The following is a 19,881-nucleotide window of genomic DNA, read 5'->3' on the forward strand; positions in this document are numbered from 1 at the left end:
TTTAGTTGCTTTTTGCTCAAATTGTTCCAGATTTTAAAATCTTACGTCTTTTTTAACCTGAAAATTTCCCTCCTCCTGCCTTTTTCTTCCTCCTTCCTTTTTGTTTTTTCCTTTCCTTCTATTTGTTAGATTGATCAATTGTCCTATATAGGATGTCTCACATTTTGGATTTAACTAACTACATTGTTTCACTTGGTCCTCCCTGCCCCTTTCCCCTTTCTTATATGTTGAAGTGACAGAAGCTTGATTAGATTTAGATTTAATTTGGTGAAAGAGTACTTAAGAGATAGCCAGTTGTAATATATCCCATTGAATCCTACTGTATCCAGTCAGGAGCACATGCCTGACTGTCCTCCTTTGGTGATGCCAAGACTGAGCAGCAGTGTTACCCTGTTCCATCCATTTAAAAAAACTCAATCAACCTTTCTGCTAATAGTTTAGCAGCCCTTGATCTATTACTTCATTAATGTACGGAAAATAGTGATTTCCAAATTTTATCATTCTCTCTGAAAATTATTAGTGATTTTTATAAACAAATTCTCCCTTTTCAGGAATTAGGTTACTTGTTCACATACAGGGAAAAAGACAAAATAATGCTTGAGTCTTTCCCTATTTTATGGGGGAAAAATAAGAAATGAGTTGGTTCCTAGCACCCTTCAAAGGTGACCAATGAGGTTTGTGTGTATAAATATCATTATGAACTTATTTATGTGCTTCAAATCATTGCACTCATTCTAATTGCTGCTCAAAATGTCCCCAGTGGCAACCCCTTCATATTGTCTCTTGAGTCCTTTTGACTCTCTCTGTATATTTTTGACCCAATGTGTGTGAATACATATATATATATTTTTATATAAAGAGAAAAACCCATGAGTTCATTCTTATATATCCAATTCAAATGAAGATTACAAGGTGTTTACTTTTTTTTCTTTTTTGGGGGGGAGGTAATTAGGCTTATTTACTTATTTATTTTAATGGAGGTACTGGGGAAGGAACCCAGGACCTTGTGCATGCTAAGCAGACACTCTACCACTGAGCTATACCCTCCCGGACAGGGTGTTTACTTCTTTGATTATATATCTGTATCTCTTTTCACTTGCATTAAAAATCTTAGTCCCCAGTAACATTAGCATAGCTACTTATTTGCTTCAACCTATAATTTCAAAATATGTAATGTTGAGTCTGAAAATTTTATACTATATATTTTATCAGAATAAAAATACCAGTATTATTATGAACAATAAGACTATCTGAAAATTGCAGACATCATCCTTAATACTTCAATACACATCAACATTCTAAGAATATTCTCCCACCTAGCCACAATACCATTTCATTATCACACCAAAGAAATTTAACAAAGATATTAATATTTTCCAATATACAAACTCCCCATTCCTCATATTCAAATTTCCCCAGTTGTCTTGGGGAGGGGGAAATGTACTTTCACTTTTTAAAAACCCTGTGATTCAATCAAGATTCTGCATTGTATTTAGTTGTCATCTCTTTTAATCTAAAATAGTTCCCACCCTACCCCCACTGACCTTCTGAAGAAAATGGTCTAGTTGTTTTGTACAAGGTGCCACAGTTTTTATTTCACCCAGTATGTCTTTGCAATACATTTCTCTAAGTAGCATTTGGGCAAAGAATAAATGCATGTATAGTTTTGCTGGTGATTATCCCACTGGTGTTCCATATTACATGTGCATTTACATATTAAACTGCTGTTTTCCCATAGTCTTGCCAACAGAGTGAGTTGCCAAAATTATGGGTTTCCTTTTTCCCAGTCTGATAGGTGGGAAATATATATCAAAGTGGGGTTTTAATTGCTTTTCTCTTATTGAGTTTGAGCATATTTTCTGAGAATTGTCCATATATATATTTTGCCCACTTTTCTATAGACTTAGAATTTTTCTTTTCCACTTTGACACTACACACACACGTGTGCACACACATACCCTTTATAGTATAAATTGCAACCCCACCCCCCTAGTTTGTCATTTCTTCTTACCTTGTTCTTTTTTTTTAAACCATGCAAAAATTTACTTTTATGTTTTTGTTATTATTTCCCATTATTGCATCTGGATTTTGAATCACATCTAGGAAAATTTGTTTAATTTCTAATTTATAGAGGAATTCACCTTCATGGAGCTTACATTCTGTTTGAAGAGGACAATAAAAGATACAATAAAATATTGTATGTTAGAATATGTGCTATGGAGAAAAATTAAGCAAGGATAGGGGTTAAGGATCCCCATGTTCAACAGGGAGGTGGAGGCTGGGAGCTGAGATAAAGAGAGGGAGGAGGAGAGGGAACACTAAGGTGGTGCACAGTAAGGCAAATGTGAAGAGTAGCCAGGGACAGGAGGAGAATGGGAGAGTCAGGGTGCCCGGAGGCCAAGAGCGGAGTTACGAGAAGGGAGGTGGAAAACAAGGTATAAGATCACAAAGATGTCAAATATCCCTAATCTGGAAACTAACTGCAACCCCAGTAAAACTCCCATCCATGTTTGTATTCCTTCTGGAACCAGGTAAGTTGGATATAAAGTTCATTTCATTTGGGAGAAAAAAATAGCAGGAAGAGATAGAGAAACACTGAAAAATGAGAGCAAGATGGCAATCAGCCATTTCAGGTACGAAGACATATTACACAGCCTTTATAATTAAAACACCGTGGGGATGGCGCAGGAGAATCAGGCAGACAAATGTTCGGAGAGAACCCACATACGCCCAAGTAACCATGGAAACTTAGTGTATGAAAAGGTGGTATCTCAAATTTTACTTTACAAAGTTTAGGTAGGCAAAGTTTTACTTAACAAATTGAAGAGAATTCACACTGAAATGCACAGATCTAATGAGTACAGTGTGTTCTGACAAGCCTGTACACCTGTGTAAACCCCAGTATCTTCAGTATACATTTTTGGCTCTAGAAAGTTTGTCTCTTCCTTGGTTGATCTCTGCCACCCAACTTTCTTTCAGAGGCAATCACTGCTCTGAATGAGAATTTTCATAAGTGCTGTTGAGATATATTTAAAATGAGACTAAACTGAATCCATTTGGATAAGTTTCAAATGGCTCAGAGATTTAAATGTAAAAAAGAAACTATAAAAACCAGAAGATGACCTCATCTCTTAAACCCTCCCCCTCTTCCACCAGCTACACTGCTTCCTCAGCCCTCACACCAGCACATTTGACCTCAGGGTCTTTGCATGAGCTGTAGCTCCCCCACTCTGCAAGCCCTCCTCAGATACCCACGTGCTTCCTTCTCACTTCCTTTACAGAGTGTAGCCTTTGCTGTGTAGCCCTTGATTTAAAATCACACCTCTATAACTGCTTTTCCTCCATAGCAGTTATCTTCCACATACTAGATATTTTGCTTACTTATCTTGCCAGCAGTCTGTTTTCAAGTCCTAGAACAACTCCCCTGAATGCTGGGACTTCTGTCCATTTTTTTTTCCAGTACTGGATCCTTAGTGTTTAGAGCAGGTGCTTGATTACTTTTTGCTGAGGGTAAAAGTGATGAGGAGAGTTTCAGGTAGGGTGGGGCCCACAGTACTCCATTCTCTTGGCTTTGGTGGGATGCCAGGACAGGGGCAAGGCAGTTGAGAGGAACAACAGAACAGTCTGTGGAGGGGGACAGCAGGTGTGGGTAGAGACAATGGGCTGATGCATCCAGGAGATGCTTTCTTCCAAAGGTCTTACTAGGAGAAGTGAAGTGTTGGTGTGAACAAATGTGAAGCTCTTGACTTCTTTTTGAGCCATCTCTTCACCTGCACAGCTGCTGCAGGGCGCCTTGGGCCTGGACCCAGCGCAGCCGCCACTGGGACAGGGACAGGCCTTGGCAGAGCTCCCCGGAGAGGGCGGCTTGTCCCGGCTGCTCCCACCTGGAGGAGAGGATGGTGTAAGAGAGACTGGCCTCCCGTTAACACCACGCCTGCTTGTCCTCAGCCTGCCCCCGACACCACCGTGGTCTGAGCTCTGCCTGCTCTGCCCAGTTCCACCCCCACCTCAGCATCTCCCCCTCACCAGTCCCCAACAACGCCCTGCAGCTCAGGGATTCGCTCCAGCGCTTGTTTCAGCAAGTTCTCCAGCCGCTTCAGAGTCTGCCCCAGGTTCTCCTTCTGCTCCTTCTCCTGGGATGCCCGGATCTGCAGGAGCTCTGCAGGTTAAAAACCCGAGAAACAGCACTGAGTCTCCTGGCTCCTTGGTGCTTTGCAGCCAACGGGTCACCAAGTTCTAGTCATCTAGTCTCGATCTCAGCATCTCTCCCAAACCTCTCCCTCCTTCCCTGTCCTCTTATCAGGTGCAAGCTCACCATCCCCCAGGCCTCATTCTGTTTGGCTTCCTGCCTCCCCCTGATGGCCCATCAATCTCCATGGCCCATCCCTCAGCGTCCTCACTGCTTCCCTACTCTTCCCCCAGCCTCCCTCCTAGGCTCCAAACCTCGGCCTCCCACTGGTCCACCCTTCACATGGCAGGCAGAGTGATCTTAGCCTAAACCTAATCCTTTCCTTCTCCTGCTTGAACTCTGTAAGGCTCCCCAGTGCCCCAAGACAGAGCCCAAGCTCTCAGCATAGTACTTGAGGGGTGCATTATGTGGCCTCTGCTCACTACTCCTGAGCAAAACCTCACCTATTCCCCAGGGCTCACTTGAGACACCGTCTTTTCTCCTGGAAGCCTTTCCCAGCACCCCTCACCCCCAGGCTTCCTCCTCAGACCACTGCAGCCCTTCACTCCAGCGGTGTTTTCCCCTGGGCGCTGTGACTGGTTGGGTCCCTCTCCACAGACCCAGAATGTTCCCAGCTCAGAGTAAGTGCAGATCAGCAGTGTGGTCAGACCCTTGGGCCTGGATGCCTTCCTGGCCTTGCAACCTCAGGCATGACACTTGCCCTTTTTTCAGGCGCTCCTAGGGTTAGGTGGAATTATCTGAACCACAGGCCAGTGGGGCAGGGGACAGACTGGGCACTCGGGAGATTGGATCCATAGGGCCTGCTGACAGGCTATAGGTGGGGGACTGGGAAGAATTAAGGACATCTCCTGGGTTTCTGGCTTCAGCGTCTACATGAGGACAGTAGGGTCATTTATTGAGGAAAGGAAAACAGGAGTGAGAAAAAGAGTTGCTTTTTGGATTAGAGGGAACTAAGTTCTGGGACAGATGTGTTAAAAGTCCAAGATGCCCTTGGGGTGGGATGACGCTATGCCATGTTGTCTTGGGCTGTTTTTGCTGTTCCTTCACACTGCTCCCTGCCCACTGGACAGGGGTGGCTGCAGGGAGCCCAAAACTCAAAGGCCTGAAAATGGTCTCTTCCTGCTTTGTTGATAGTACCCTGATTGATTTCTCACTAAGGCACCTCTTCCATCTATTTCTCCTTTGGTTCTTCGCTCTTTACTTCTTTCACTGGGACACCCCTGGGGCTGGACAGCTCTCACCTCTCCTCCCACTGAGCTCTCAGGGCCAGCACTTGGCACATGTCCACCGAGTGCTTGTTGCGTGAATCCAGGAATAAATGCCTTTTCTGAGTTTCAGTTTCCTCTCTGTAAACTGGGGTCTCATATTCTCTTCCCTCAAGGTAAGGACTGGAAGAGGCTGCACATGTGCAGGTAACAGTGTTGTAATCACACCAGAGACACGCAGTGTTGACTGCAGCCAGGCTCAATGCCCTGTTTGGGTTACCTGAGGCTTTGCAGCAACTCTGTAAGGTACTATGATTATGCTTACTCCACCAAGGAGGAAACTGAGGCACAGGGAGATCCTACAGCAAGGAAGAGGTGGGGCTGAGAAGAAAATCCCCATAGTTTAATTTCACAGCCCAGCTTTTAACTACTCAACTATGCTATCTGATGATGGATGAGTGCTTGGCAATTTGATGGGCAGTGCTGCCTAGTGGTTAGGAGCACAGACCCATGTTAGACAGCCTGGATCCAAATCCTAGCTCTGCCTTCTGGGCAGTTACCGAGCCCTCTGCTTCCCAGCTCCCTCCTCTGTAAACGGGCTGCTGTGAGGATGAAACTTGTGAGCATGCTCAAAGCACACAGTAGGCACCGTGGAAGCCATGGGTGTTTGTGATTTCTTCCAGAGGCCGATGGTCCTGGGAAGGGGCTGGGATGAGGAAGCAGGGCAGGCCTACCCTGGGTGGATGGTCCTGGTGGCAGGCTGGTCTTCATGTGGAGCAGATACCAGCACCGGAGACTCTGCTGATCCTGGAGAAACAGAAGGTCCTGGCGAAGAGAGGCAGCCTTTGGGAGGAGCAGTTCTGGAGCCTGGAGGAAGGTAGAAGGACAGTCACCTGAGGCGGGGTTGGGGTGGGAAGACAGGGCCAAGGGGAGAGGCACTCACCTTCCCTGTAGGCAGCCCCAGCTTGTGGCTCAGCATTATGAGGCTGGAGCCCTTTGGGGAAGCAGGATGCAGCTGGTGGATGGATGGGAGGATGGTAGGCAGGGGCTGCAACCTGAGGGGAAAGTCCAGGTTGGGTGGGGCGCTGAGGGGGAGGCTTGGGTTTCAGAAGGTCTGGGGGCTGAGAGGTGAGCTCAGGAGGCCCAGGGACTTCTGAGGACTAGGATTCCAGAGGGTGAGGTCCTGAGGGGGAGGTCCAGCAGCCTGGGGGTGCTGGGATTGTGTTTTTTGGTGTGGGCCCAGGGAGTGAAGTCATCCATGGGAGGGGAGATGGTGGCTGCCCGGTCTCACCCTCCGGGGCTGTGCCGCAGCAGGGTGCCCAGCACAAGATGGGGCAGATGCTGGGCTTCCTCCTCCAGACACCGAAGCAGCTCCTGGCTCTGGGGTGCCACCGCCTCAGATGTGGGGACTACTTTTCGCTGAACCAAAGCCAGCACCTGTGGGTAAGAAGAGGAGTGGGAACGGCAGTGTAAGGCCACTCGGCCCCCTCTCTAGGAGACCCGGCCCTACCCAGACCTGGCCCCAACTCCCCTCTCACCTCCCCGGGGCTCCGGCACAGGCGCGTCTTGCTGGCTGAGTTACTCTTGATGAGCAGGCGGACCTGTTCCTGTGTTTCCTCCTAGGCAACCAGAAGGCCAGGGAGATGGGCTGCTTCTCCTCTCACCGCCCAGCCTCTGGCACTGCTCCCCTCTTTGCACAGGCCCTGCTTCCTCCTGGGAGTTTCACTGGCCCCCTCTCCTCACCAGGAGGCCCAGTTCTGGATCTTAAGGCTCCCAGCCTCACTCTGGCCCTCCCTGGGCCCTGCCACCTCTCCTGGAGTCCCGACTCTCACCACCAGCTGGCGCCAGTGCAGGATCCGTTGCTGTTTGGCTTGTAGCTCCTGGAGCAGAAGCTGTCGCCGCCCCGCAGCCTCCTCCAGCTCCTGGCTCAAGGCACGCAGGGCCTTGAGCTCTGCCCACAAGGCACAGCCCCGGAGCCCCAGTACCAATGCCTGCCTGGGGCACAAGCAGAAAAGAGTAAAGGAGAAGGAAGGTCACTGTAGAGAAGGGAGACCAGATCTGCAAGGATGCACAAGGAGTCATAAACAGAGGGAGACAAACCAGGAGAGCAAGCAGGGAGGCAGAAACAGGAGCTGCAGGGGCAGGAAAGAGTCTAGTATCCCAGCACCACTGGGAGAGAGATGGCCCAGAGGCCTCTGCCCATGGAGACCCTTCACCTCTCGCTGGATTCCAAGGTACATCTCTCCATCTCCTCCATCAGGCCCCGGAGGCGCCGGGTCAGAATCTGATGCTCCTTCAGAAGAGGGCCCCGCTGGGTGACCAGCACACCCACAGACTGCCAGCCCTCCTGGAGTGAGGCACAAAGTTAGGATAGGCATGGTCCCTGGGTGAGGGGATTGAGTGGGTCTTGGGTTGGGAAGAGGATGGGGTCTTGGGAAGGGTCCTGGGGGGTCACCTGGATGAGATGCACCATGGATGGCAGGGCCTGGCTGGAGTCTGACTGGTCTGGTGCCTGGGACCTGAGAACAGGGACAGAGCTTCAGAGGAGGAGCCCTGTCCCCTTGCCTGGGCCCTTGTGGGTAGCCAATGCCAGCCTACTTGCCAGATTGGTTACTGGGTTTCAGTTCCACCCCCATCAGGTCACCCTGCCTGGTCCTGACCTGTCCCAGCTGACCCAGCCACTGGCCCTGCTCTGACTATGGGAGCTCCCACTCCACACCTGGCTGTCTCCGTATCTTGAAGCCCATCCAGACTGCACAGGGACCGGATCTCTGCCTCTCGCTCTGCAGCCAGGTGCTCCAAGGCAGCCAGGACATGGCCCGGGGGGTGGTTTGTCAGCAGTGTCTGGTTGGGGGAGAGGTGAAGTCAGGGCAGGATGGAGGTGGGACTGCGAGCTGGGACTCCATGGAGAAGGGGTTAGGTCCTGGCACCCTGAGGTTTGACTACCGGGCAGAGGGTGTGGCCATTCTTGAGAGCCCCCCTCACCTCTACTGAGCTAAGCCACTGCTGGTAGGAAGTTCCAAAGTGGTCATCTCGAGGGATTCTGTGGAGTTGAGGAAGGGGACAGAGAATGTTACAAGACACATCAATTCACCTTCTAATGATCACCACTACCCCATAAGGTAGGGGCTGTCACTGTCCCCATTTCAAGGATGGGAAACCAGATCCTCTGTGCCTACTAGACTTGAGTTCCCCACTTAATATCAACTTGTTAGCCTTGGGTCCTTTCACATGGGCTGTTTAGCTGTAACACCCTCTAAACCTTTTACCTTCCTCACCAGAGAACCCATCCTCCCTGCCTCCTTAGCTCGGGGAGGCAACTCCTCTGGGTACCCAGCGCCTCTCAGGCCTCCCCACCACTGACAGCTGTAACCACCTGGATTGTCACTGTCTATAATGGTCTGTTTCCCCCTTTTCCCAGCCTGGGAGCCCTGTTGGGGCAGGGCCTGGGGCTGACATAGCCCAGAGATTCAGTGTCTATAACAAGTAACTCTAACTCCTCTCAAAGCCCAGGTCCTTTGCAGGGTCTCTGGGGGCTGAGGGATACTCACGGAATGCTGCCTGCCTTGGCCTGGGGAATCAGGAGGTTCTGCAGGAACTGGGTCCGGAGGCTGCAGGCTGTTCGGACATCCCCCTGAGAAGAAGATGTGGCATGATGGTTACCTAACCCCAGAGCCTCCACGCCTTCCCTCCTGGCCCAGGACTCTTACCAGGACCACAGGCTCCAGGCCCAGGGCTGCTGACGTCAAGGGTCCAAAGTTTACATCCACTTTGGCCTTCCTGGAGAGATGAGTGCAGTTAGGGCTGGGGTCCTGGGAAGAGACAGCTGGCAGAACAATGCCTGTGTCCCCTCTTGCTGCCAGCAAAGCTAGTCACAGGGATCACTAAGCCTGGACATTCGAGGCCAACCCAAATTCCGCCACTGTCATCTCCTGGTTGGATGGCTGCATTAACTTCCTCTTGGGTCTCCCTGCTCTTAGCCCCTGCAGTCTGTTCCCATCCAGTAGTCAATGATCCTGTTAAAACCTCAGAAAATCAAAATCACGTCACTGTTTTGCCCAAAACCCTCAAAAACAATGTGGTGTGTTCCCATCACACTCAGAATGACAGTGGGTATTAGGAACTCTTCTAAGCAGACTGCATGATTTAACTCACTTAATTATCAAATCTACCCTAAGGGATAGGTATTAATATTATCCCCATTCTACAGACCTTAGAAACTGAGGCACAAAGAAGTTAAATACTTTGCCCAGGGTCACACTGCTGTTAAGTGGCTGAGTCAGGGCAGGAACTCAGTCTCAGGGTAGAGTTCCAATACCTCCCTGGTGCTCCGTCCACCTCTCCAACCTTACCTCCTCATGCTCTCCCTCTTGCCAATGAAACGTAAGCTGAACTGGCCTCCCAGCTGTTCTTCCCACAGGCCAAGCTCAGGGCTCTGCTCTCGCTGTCTCTCTGCTTGGAAATTCCTCCCACAACTCAAATGTTCCCTCCTCAGAGAGGCCTTCTCTGGCCATCCTACCTGGAGTAGCACCTTGCTCTCCCTTTCTACCATATCGCTTTTTCTTTACAGCACTTATCTCCACCTGTGATTATAGGTTTGCCTGCTTCCTAGTTTACCGTCTGTCTCCACTGCATCAGAGCATGAGCTCCATGAGGGCAGGACTATCCCTTGTTTACTGTCTTCCCCCAAGTACTGGTATTCCAGGTATATAGTTGGCACAGTTCTAGGCCCTGGAAATACAGGGGGCTGAGATGACAAAACTTCCTGGCCTCACAGACATTAAATCCTAAGGAGTGGCACTCAGAATTCTGGAACCCAAGAAGGGGTCAGGGTAGAGCACTGGGGCCTCTAAGAAAGTGTCTGCCCAGCCTGGTGAGGGCTGGTCCCTGGGCACCCAAGGCCCACCTCTCTATATCCTGCAAGCGCTTGAGCTGATTCTGCAGTCGCTGCATGGGAACTTGGAGCCCCCGCTGCTGTCTTCGCATGGCCCCAGCTTGAGCCCGGAGGAGGAGAGCGCGACGCTGGGTGTCTTGCATGCTCTGTAGGGCCTGTTCCATGGCCATGTCTGTGAGAGGAACAGAGGTGGCCATCAGTACCTTCCCTAACCCTATTCTGCTGCCCATCTGTCCAGCCCCATGGGTCACCCTGAGCCTCAGTCTCTCGCTCCATCAGCTCCAGGCTCTGGTCTAACTCCAGGATCTCTGCCCGCAGGCGGGCAACAGCAGCTTCCAGCTCCAACTTCCGACGGGCCTGGTGGAATCAGGTACAGGGTCAGATGCATGGCCTGGCTGGGGCTCAGCCTGGCCTGACTGCCCTTTGTGGAGCACCAGCCTCTCATCTGCCCAGGTGGGTAGCAGAAGGTTTTTCCTAAGCAGTTTCTGTGCTTGAAACTCTAGGCCCAGAATAGCACAAGGGTACTATCTTGTCCTCCTCTTCCTCCTGGGATTGCCTCACCCCTCAATCTATTTATTGTCCTCACCTCCCCACTGAGCCCCACACCTGTGAGTCCTGAGGTCTCCAGGAAGCCTCCCCCTAGATGTCACCTTGGCACCATGCACACACTGGGTCCTATACTGGCCTCAGTATCTCTCCCAAACCAGTCTCTTCTCCCATCTCCCTCATCAGCTTTGATGCCTCATATCCGTGTCCCCCAACCCCCGGCTCATGCCTTCTCCCCCTGGACGGTAAGCCCCATGAGTGCAGGGATCAGGGCTGTCTTGTGACACAGTGGCCCTAGCATCACCCAGTACAAGGCTGGGCCCAGAGCAGGTCTACAGATCGTCTTTTTGGATGAAATAATATCTTGCATCGCATGCTTCTCACCTCTGGACTGTCCTGGTGGCCATACCTGAGGAAATAAGGTGAGAGTTAGAGGATGACAGGGACTTCCAGGGGGAGACAGGAGGTGTGAGGTTGTGGGCGGGGACATGGCTGGATGGGACTGGGTCAGACAGGAGGGGATAGCTTTGAGGACCAATTACCAGAGTAGGTTTCCCCGGATCTTCTTGACATTCCTATAGTGGAGAGGGAGGAGGAAGGGGAGTTACTGTGGGACTTGCTTGGGTCCCCTCCCCTGCCACAGCTTCCCTCATGCAGCCAGGCTAACCTCTGGTTGTGTACATGCCGCAAGACGTAGGCCCAGATGTCGGCCCCCTGGCCCAAACACAGCCTGTGGGAACAGCATGTAAGGGTATGCTTGGGACATCACACAGGGTGGAGGATCCTCATTCACAGAGGGGTGGGGTGGGGTGGGGGGTATGGTCTTTACTAGGGAATTCTCACCTCTGGGAGGAGGGTGAGTCCATACTTCCAGGGGTAAGATATTCCCTCCTGGGGAATAGTGAGTTTCTCATTGGGTGTAGGGGTATTCTCACTCCCTGGTCGCGTGCTCCCTTTCTCCTTGGTAGAGGGTTATCTTCAGTCACCTCTAGAGGTGGAGGTGAGGGCTATACTGTCAGGAAGTGCTCTCTCATTACCAGATGTGAGTCATCACTCCTATAGATTCAATCTCCACAATGGAGTGGTCTTTGCTGACTCCAAAGTGTCCTCGCTGGCTGGGCTGGGGTGGGGGGTGGGTGGTGGGTGGTGAAGTGCTGCAGGGACAGCCTTATCCTGGAGATCCAATTTTCACATGAATAATAATGAAGGGGACTTCATTATTAACTCATGGAGGATCCCCACTGGTGCCAGGGACCTCATTCTAGGTGGCCTCACAGGGTGAGAGTGGGAGTGTGGGGGTCAGGGTCAGGACGTCCTCACTCAATTCAGGATCCTCTGCCTGGGTATACCACTCGAGGGGCAGGAGCGCCCTCAACGATTATTTTCCCTGGGGCAGAGGAAGAGGGGGAGGAAGGCGCGTCTTCGATGAAGATGTGGTTCTCACTCCCGGAGACTATCTCCAGGGTGGGGAGCCCTCACTCCCAGAGCGGCCCTCACCTGCGCAGCGTCGACTCCGAGGCCCGGGCCGCCACAGGAACCTCCATCTCTTTGGCCGCCCAGCAACTCAGTTCCCGCGCTTCCTGCGCTAACTCCATGACAGCGCCACCGAAGCCGGCGCCTCCCGCCCCCTCTTCAAGTGTGGCGTCCGCCTCTGACGTCACGAGTGCGCCGGAAGTGACGCCACCCACCGCCAGGCAGGCGGGGATTTTTCCGGCTCTGCAAGGTCTCAGAGCCGACCTCTAGCTGTCGCGCCTCCGGCGGGGATCGGTCCCATTTAGCCAGGATGAAAGGGGCGTGGAGAAACGGTGGGGCCCGTCCTCTTTCCTACTATTAGCTGTTCCCTAAGAGGCAAAAGGTCCCTAATAACTCCTTTAATTTTCTAGACAAAATAGGGCATTCATCCTAGGAGGCTGAGAATCGGGCGAGGAGATGCCAAATTTGCTGCTCTTTGGTTTCAGACACAGGGTGTCTCAGGTCTGAGTGAGGGATAGAGGGCAGGTGACATGACCCTAATATCTTCCTGGCGTGCTTTCTTCTAGATATTCGTTCGGCCTTACCGTTCCGTAATATTCGTGAGCTGACTCTGCTGGGGACACCCCGGTGGCTGAGACAGCCCCAGTCTCCCTACTTCGCGGAGCTCACAGTTCAGTGGGGACATAGACGCATTACCAGGTAGGGATGGTAGAACATATGCAGTAGGGGTGGGTCAGTGTGGGACTCACGGAGAGTGAGATATGTGGAGTGTCCCAGAAGGCACTGGTTACTAGGGCTGGAGTCCTGGAGAGCCCAGCCTACTCAGCGTCAGACATGGCCCTGAGAAATGGCAACATTCAGGGAACTTTCATTCAATATGCTTGCACCGGTCACCACTCTGTCCTCAGTGTCCAGTAGAGAGCCTGACTCTCTTAAGTTGTTGAGTAAACAAATAGTGGGGCGGGGGTGGGGAGGTGATGGAGTGAGACAAAAGCAGGGAACCCAGGGAGGGGGATGGAGCAGAATGAGGGGAGAAGGGTGAGGACAGTGCTGGACCACTGTAGGGCTGTGGAGCAGAGAGGAGGTTGGATGGGTCATGAGATTGATTGACTTGAGGGTATCCAGGGTGAGATCCAGGGCTTTAGGCTGGGGATTAGATGGAGCAGACCTTGAAATGGGGAAGTGAGAGAAGGGACAGCTTTGGGGGAGATGCTGATACAATGTGGGACTCTATGGGTGTGAGGAGCCAAGGGGACATCCCAGGGTTAGCTGAGTCTCTGGACCAGGGACAAGGGGACCATGAAGTCACTACTGAGACAGTAGATTTCAGGGAGAAGCTGAATTCAACTTCAAATGCTTCATAAGGGCTGAGATACAGAAGAAGGTGCCAGGGGCTGCTGTAACCCAGGTGGGCTTCCTGGAAGAAAGATTAGCAGCTGCTACTCCATGATCCTGATATCTCGACAGTTTCCATTTCTCTTAAACATCTGCACCCTTCTGACCTTTGTTCTGCTATATAAGAAAATCAATTAGACAACATGTTTGCCATCTGTCTCTGAGCCTTTCAAGGGGTATTAGATAGTATTGGCTGTTAAAGGAATGAAAAGACAAGTCACAGACTGGGAGTAAATATTTGCAAAACACTTATCTGATTATTGACTTATACACAAGACATACAAAGAACTTTTAAAACTCAACCATAAGAGAACAATCTAACTTAAAAAATGAACGAAAATTACAAATAGATGTCTCACCAGAGAAGATATACAGATGGCAAATAAGCATATGAAGAGTTGTTCAACATCATAGGTCATCAGGGAGTTGCAAATTAAACAACAGTGGGATATCTTGACACACACACCTCTTAGAATGTCTGCAATCCAAAACAATGTCAACACCAAATGGTGTTGATGATGTGAAGCACCAGGAACTCTCATTCATTGCTGGTGGGAATGCAAAATGATAAGGCTGCCTTGGAAGACAATTTGAAAAGGCCATATGCTGTATGATTACAACTATATGGCATTGTGGGAAAGGCAAAACTATAGAGATCAGTAAAAAAGATGAGTATTTGCCAAAGGGTCATGGTGGGTGGGGGATAAGGGTGAAACTGTGAAACACAGAGGGTGTTTTTTTTAGAAGGGTGAAACTGTTTTGTATGATACTGTAATGGTGGATATGTCTTCCTATACATTTGTAAAAAGCCATAGAATTGCACAACACAGAGTGAGCCCTAATGTAGAGAATGGATTCTAGTTAGGAATAATGTTTCACTCTTGGTCATCAATTGTAACAGAGGTACCATACTCCTGCAAGATGGTAATAATAGAGGAAAATGTATGTGGAGGGAGGGGATGTATATGGGAACTTTATTTTTTGTGTGATTTTTCTCTAAGCATAAAACTGCTCACAAAAAATAAAGTCTATTTTAAAAAAGTATTGGCTGAAGGCTGGAATATTGTTTAATAATATCTATAACCATAACCTAATGACAATTAGTCAGATGCACTTGACTTAAGCTATATAATTATATATAAATAAAAAAGCATTCTGTATGTTTTGGATGACGAATTAAAGCCATGTAAGAGATAACTACCAGCGGTTTCCCTCCAACTCTAAAAAAAGCCGCCCAGGGGTTATTAAACACGTCCTCACATGATACCCAAAGATGGTCATGTGACCATCTCCCCAGCAACCACTAACCATCTTCTCCCCACTCTCCTCCAGTCTCTGTATGGTGGCTTTGCAATGTGTCGGCTTGACTAGGCTGAATGAACTATATTTTAGAATTACCTTCTCTGTATGCATCCAATTAGGATGGACCAAGAGACTCTTGGGGAAGATTTGGAGGGCAGAAGTGAGGCAGCTGCCATTTTGTAGATCACATAGGTTGTCACTGGCTGGCTGCTGGTTCATTGTCTTTGCATAGGGCAGCAGCCAAGCCAGCAACTGTTTCCCCTTCTCCTGGATCTTCCTTCAACTTCTTCAGCTCCTGGGCCAGGTGTGTGTTTAGCTCCATGATGAAGGATGCCAGCTTCTGTGCATGCTCACAACGGCAAAGCCAGGGGCAAGCTTGTTCCAGCTCGTCCTAGCTTCCCCCTTGCTTTCCATCTGTCTTTCCTCCCTTACTGCCATTCCTGTGCATTTCAAACGCCAGCATCAGACACTAAGACAACAGTCTTAGGGACTGCTTAGTGACTCCACCAACCGTATAAGGTCAAATTCCTGTCTGTCTGTCTATCTATCTATCTATCTATCTATCTATCTATCTATCTATCTATCTATCTAATATATCTGTTGTAGTGGTTCAGGCCCCCTGATTGAACCCTGATACAACCCTCTTCAATGAGGAGACTGAGGCTAGGGTAGGGAACCCAGGCAGAGGATGACAAGACTGAAGCATAGCCAGGGGCTGGTGGAATGATGATTGGGCTGAATGGAAGGCACTTATCTTAGGTTAAGATCTTTCCAGAGAGGAAAGCAGTGTTCTCATTGGGACAGTACCTGTCAAGAGTACCTCCCACATCTGGGCTTTTATTCCTACTGTGCCACCTAAACCAATCACCCTTCTTTCAAAAGCTACCTCCTCCTCATCTTTTTGGTCTTCTCCCCCACTTTATTGATTTATTTAAAATTGAAATATAGTTAACACACACCGTTATATTAGTTTCAGGTGTACAACATAGTGATGTGATATTTTTATGTATTATGAAATGATCATCACAGTAATTCCAGTTACTATCTGTCACCATACAAAGTTGTTACAATATTATTGGCTAGATTCCCTATGCTGTACATTGTACCTCCTTGACTTACTTATTTTATAGCAGGAAGTTTGTATCTCTTAATCCGCTTCACCTATTTCATCTGTCCCCCCACCCCCTTCCGACTAGCGACTACCATTTTGTTCTCTGTAACTGTGAATCTGTTTCTGTTTTGTTTGTTCATTTGTTTTGTTCTTTAGATTCTACATATACATGAAATCATACAGTATTTGTTTTTCTCTGTCTGTCTTATTTAACTTAGCATAACACCGTGCAGTTTCATCCATGTTGCTACAAATGGCAAGAATTCGTTCTTTTTTATACTGGGTAATATAATTTTTTTTTTGTGTGTGTGTATCACATTTCCTTTGTCTTCCTTATCTGTTCATCTATCAATGGACACCTAGGTTGTCTCCATATCTTGCTATTGTAAACAGTGCTGCAATGAAAATAGGAATATGTATATCTTTTTGAATTCATGTTTTCATTTTCTTTGGATAAAAATGCAGAAGTGGAATTGCTGGATTGTATGGTAGTTCTATTTTTAATTATTTGAAGAACCTCCACTGTTTTTCACAGTAGCTGAGTCAATTTACATTCCCACTAATAGTGCACAAGGGTTCCCTTTTTTCCACATCCTGGTCAACACTTTTTTATTTGTTGTCTTTTTTATGATAGCCATTCTGGCAGGTGTGAGGTGATATCTCATTGTGGTTTTGATTTGCATTTCCCTAATGATTAGTGATGTTGAGGATCTTTTCATGTGCTTGTTGGACATTTGTATGTCTTTGGGAAAATGCCTGTTCAGGTCACTGGCCCATTTTTTCAATCAGGTTTTTTTTTTAATATTAAGTTGTATGAGTTCTTACTATATTTTGGATATCAAACCCTTATTAGATACATTGTTTGCAAATATTTTCTTTTGTTCAGACAGCCTTTTTGTTTCGTTGATGGTTTCCTTTTTTGTTGGTGGTTTCCTTTGTTGTGCAAAGCCTCTTAATTTGATGTAGTCTCATTTGTTTATTTTTGCTTTTGCTTCCCTTGCCTGAGGAGACATCAAAAAATATTGCTAAGACTGATGTCAGGAGTATACTTTCTTTGTTTTCTTTGAAGAGTTTTGTGATTTCAGGTCTTACATTTAAGTCTTTAATCTATTTTGAGTTAATTTTTATATATGGTATACGAAAGTGGCCAGTTTCATCCTTTATGTGTGGAGCTGTTCAGTTTTCTCAACACCATTTATTGAAGAGGCTGTCTTTTCCCCTTGTGTATTCTTGCCTCCTTTGTTGTAGATAAATTGACCATAGGTGTGTGGGTTTATTTTCAGCTCTTTATTCTGTTCCATTGATCTATGTGTCTGTTTTTGTGACAGTATCATACTGTTTTGATTATTGTAGCTTTGTAATATAGTTTGAAGTCTGGGAGGGCCAGCTTTGTTCTTTTTCCTCAGGACTGATTTGGCAATTTGGGGTATTTTGTGGTTCCATATAAGTTTTAGGATTATTTGTTCTAGTTCTGTGAAAAATGTCATGGGTATTTTGATAAGGATTGCATTAAATCTGTGGATTGTTTTGGGTTGGATGGCCATTTTAATATTATTAATTCTTCCAATCCAAGAGCACAGAATTTCTCTCTATTTCTTTGAATCATTTTCAGTTTCCTTCATCAGTGCTTTATAGTTTTCAGAGTATAAGTCTTTCATCTCCTTGGTTATGTTTATTCCTAGGTATTTTATTTTATTTTTTGATGTGATTATTAAAATTTATTATTTATTTATTTATTTATTTATTTATTATTTATTTATTTATTTATTTATTTATTTTCTTTCTTACTTACTTACTTTATTACTTACTTTAAGAATCTCTCTCTCTTTTTTTAACTTTTGCCATTTTAATTATAATATGTCTTGGTGTGGATTTCTTTGGGATGATCTTGTTTGAGACTCTCTATGATTCCTGGACCTGGATGTCTCTTTCCTTCCCCAGGTTAAGATAATTTTTGGCTAATATTTCTTCAAATAAGCTTTCTGTTACCTTTCTCTCTCTCTTAACTTCCTGGGACCCAAATAACATGAATGTTAGTAAGTTTGATACTGTCCCAGAGGTCCCTTCAAACATCCTTGTTTGAAAAAATCATTTTTCTTCTTGCTGTTCTGATTGGGTGATTTCCACTATTCTATATTCCAGATCACTTATCTGTTCTCCTTTATCATCAATCTGTTGTTGATTCCCTCTAGTGTAGTTTTCATTTTAGTTATTGTATCTTTCCACTCTGATTGGTTCTTTCTTATATTTTCTAACACTTTTGGACATTCTCACTGAGTTCATCCATTCTCCTGAGTTCTGTAAGCATCTTTATGACCATTGCTTTTAACTCTTTATCAGGTAAATTACTTATCTCTATTCCATTAGGGTTTTTTTCCTGGGGTTTTCTCTTATTCTTTTGTTCAGAGCCTATTCCTTTGTCTCCTCATTTTGTTTGACTTTCTGTGTTTGTTTTTATGAATTAGGTGAACCAGCTACCTCTCTCAATCTGGAAGGAGGGGCCTTGTGTGAGAGCATCCCCTGTGTAGACTGCCTATGCCAGGAGGCTTTGGCAGGCCTGCTGGAGCAGAAGTGGGCATGGGCTGAGCTTAGTCCCAGGGCACTCTGTGCTGGTGTCCTTGGAAGACAGCTGGAGGCTAGCATGGACCAAAGGGAACCCTGGAGCATGTTGTGCCAAGCCTCCCTGGTGGACAGCTGGAGCTGGAGCATGTGCGAGCTGGGGCAATCTTGGGGTGCACCATGCCGCAGTAGTCTCGGCAGGGCAGCTGGGGCTGGAGCTGCAGCATGCACAGGCTGGAGGGGAGTCCTGGGAGGATCAAACATGGCACTTGCTGGCACCTTCAACCCTGGAGAGAGTTCCAGCAGTTCCCTACCCATTGGACAGATACTCTAAGGTTAGTAATTGGATTTCCCTTCTATATAGTCTCAGTGTCCTTTAAACCGCTGTGTTTTTCCCCCTCGTGTCCCAGGTTGGGTGAGTCTGCACTCAGGCCCTTCAGTGATATCCTTCCCTACTGCAGGTCATCATGTTGAGGGGAGTGTGTTTCCATGGATACCACTGTCTCTGTCTTTCCTCTCCATTTTTATGTGGTCCCTCTATGTGCAAATTCCTCTTCAGGAAGAATTTCTCCATATGTAGGTGTAGACTGGGTGTGTCCAAGGGAGGAGGTGGGTTCAGAGTCTTCCTGTGCTGCCACCCTTCCCCTCATCCGTTAGGTTTTTAACTTAGATGTGCCCTTTACCAGGGAAGCCTTCTCTGACCCCCTGGTTCGTTGGATAACCTCCTCTGGATTGTCACATCTAAGCCTCTTTTCAATGACAAATGTCTGAAAACTCAACTCAAAGTAGCGCCCCCCACCCCAAACAAGAGATATCTTGGTTCACATGATTTTAAAATGTATACTGCTTCATCCTGATTTAGGTAAGGTGTGATCCAGCAACTCAAACACTGACAGGCAGTTACGATAAGCAAAGGCTCTGCAATGTGACTGACTAGTTTTGAATTCTGCTTCCACCACGGACAGGCTGGATGATCTTGGGCAAGTCTCTCAGTCTTTCTGGCCTCATTTTCCTTATTTATGAATTGGGGACAATACTAATAATTCCTACTTTTCAGAGTTGTTACGGGGTTTAAATGAGATGATATGCATAAGCTCCTTGAACAGTGATGGGCACACAGTTGACTGCTCAGTGGCTGTGATGACAGTGATGACAGTGACATCACTGAGGACCCAGGTTCCTGCTCCTCCACTTCCTAGTACTTGCT

The 19,881-nt window shown here is 47.6% G+C and overlaps 2 protein-coding genes across 4 annotated transcripts in view; one reads left to right on the forward strand and one right to left on the reverse strand.

Annotated features, from left to right (window-relative positions):
* Positions 1–2,752: 2,752 nt before the first annotated feature.
* Positions 2,753–12,494, reverse strand: HAUS5 (HAUS augmin like complex subunit 5). 2 transcript variants are annotated; one of them, XM_010950096.3, is made up of 19 exons: positions 12,332–12,494; positions 11,502–11,564; positions 11,377–11,409; positions 11,219–11,243; positions 10,540–10,645; positions 10,301–10,460; positions 9,105–9,174; positions 8,946–9,028; positions 8,380–8,437; positions 8,114–8,238; positions 7,850–7,913; positions 7,611–7,741; positions 7,227–7,389; positions 6,933–7,013; positions 6,686–6,831; positions 6,338–6,449; positions 6,129–6,261; positions 4,027–4,159; positions 2,753–3,884 (listed from the first exon to the last, which is right to left on the reverse strand). In XM_010950096.3, exons 1-19 carry the CDS (start codon positions 12,427–12,429, stop codon positions 3,767–3,769), a joined length of 1,902 nt encoding a protein of 633 aa, XP_010948398.2. In that variant the 5' UTR covers positions 12,430–12,494; the 3' UTR covers positions 2,753–3,766. The 2 variants fall into 2 exon arrangements, with proteins under 2 accessions (XP_010948398.2, XP_074225878.1); XM_074369777.1 differs by having other exon boundaries at positions 9,105–9,170; positions 10,301–10,645.
* A 19-nt stretch (positions 12,495–12,513) lies between these two features.
* ATP4A (ATPase H+/K+ transporting subunit alpha) overlaps positions 12,514–19,881 on the forward strand; it is an 83,057-nt gene continuing 75,689 nt past the window's right edge. For both annotated transcript variants that reach the window (XM_074369779.1, XM_010950095.3), the window contains exons 1-2: positions 12,514–12,639; positions 12,874–13,006. The gene's annotated coding sequence lies outside the window, so the exon portion shown is untranslated. The remainder of the gene's footprint in view (positions 12,640–12,873; positions 13,007–19,881) is intronic.

The sequence above is a fragment of the Camelus bactrianus genome, chromosome 9, assembly GCF_048773025.1.
Source record: "Camelus bactrianus isolate YW-2024 breed Bactrian camel chromosome 9, ASM4877302v1, whole genome shotgun sequence".
NCBI lineage: Eukaryota > Metazoa > Chordata > Mammalia > Artiodactyla > Camelidae > Camelus > Camelus bactrianus.

Coding starts and splice junctions, on each gene's coding strand:
- HAUS5 (XM_074369777.1), bottom strand. CDS start 12,429: ATGGAGTTAGCGCAGGAAGCGCGGGAACTGAGTTGCTGGGCGGCCAAA. Junction 7,914..8,113: donor CAAGATACGGAGACAGCCAG/GTGTGGAGTGGG, acceptor CCCTGTTCTCAG/GTCCCAGGCACCAGACCAGT. Junction 6,832..6,932: donor TGTGCCGGAGCCCCGGGGAG/GTGAGAGGGGAG, acceptor TCTTACCCACAG/GTGCTGGCTTTGGTTCAGCG.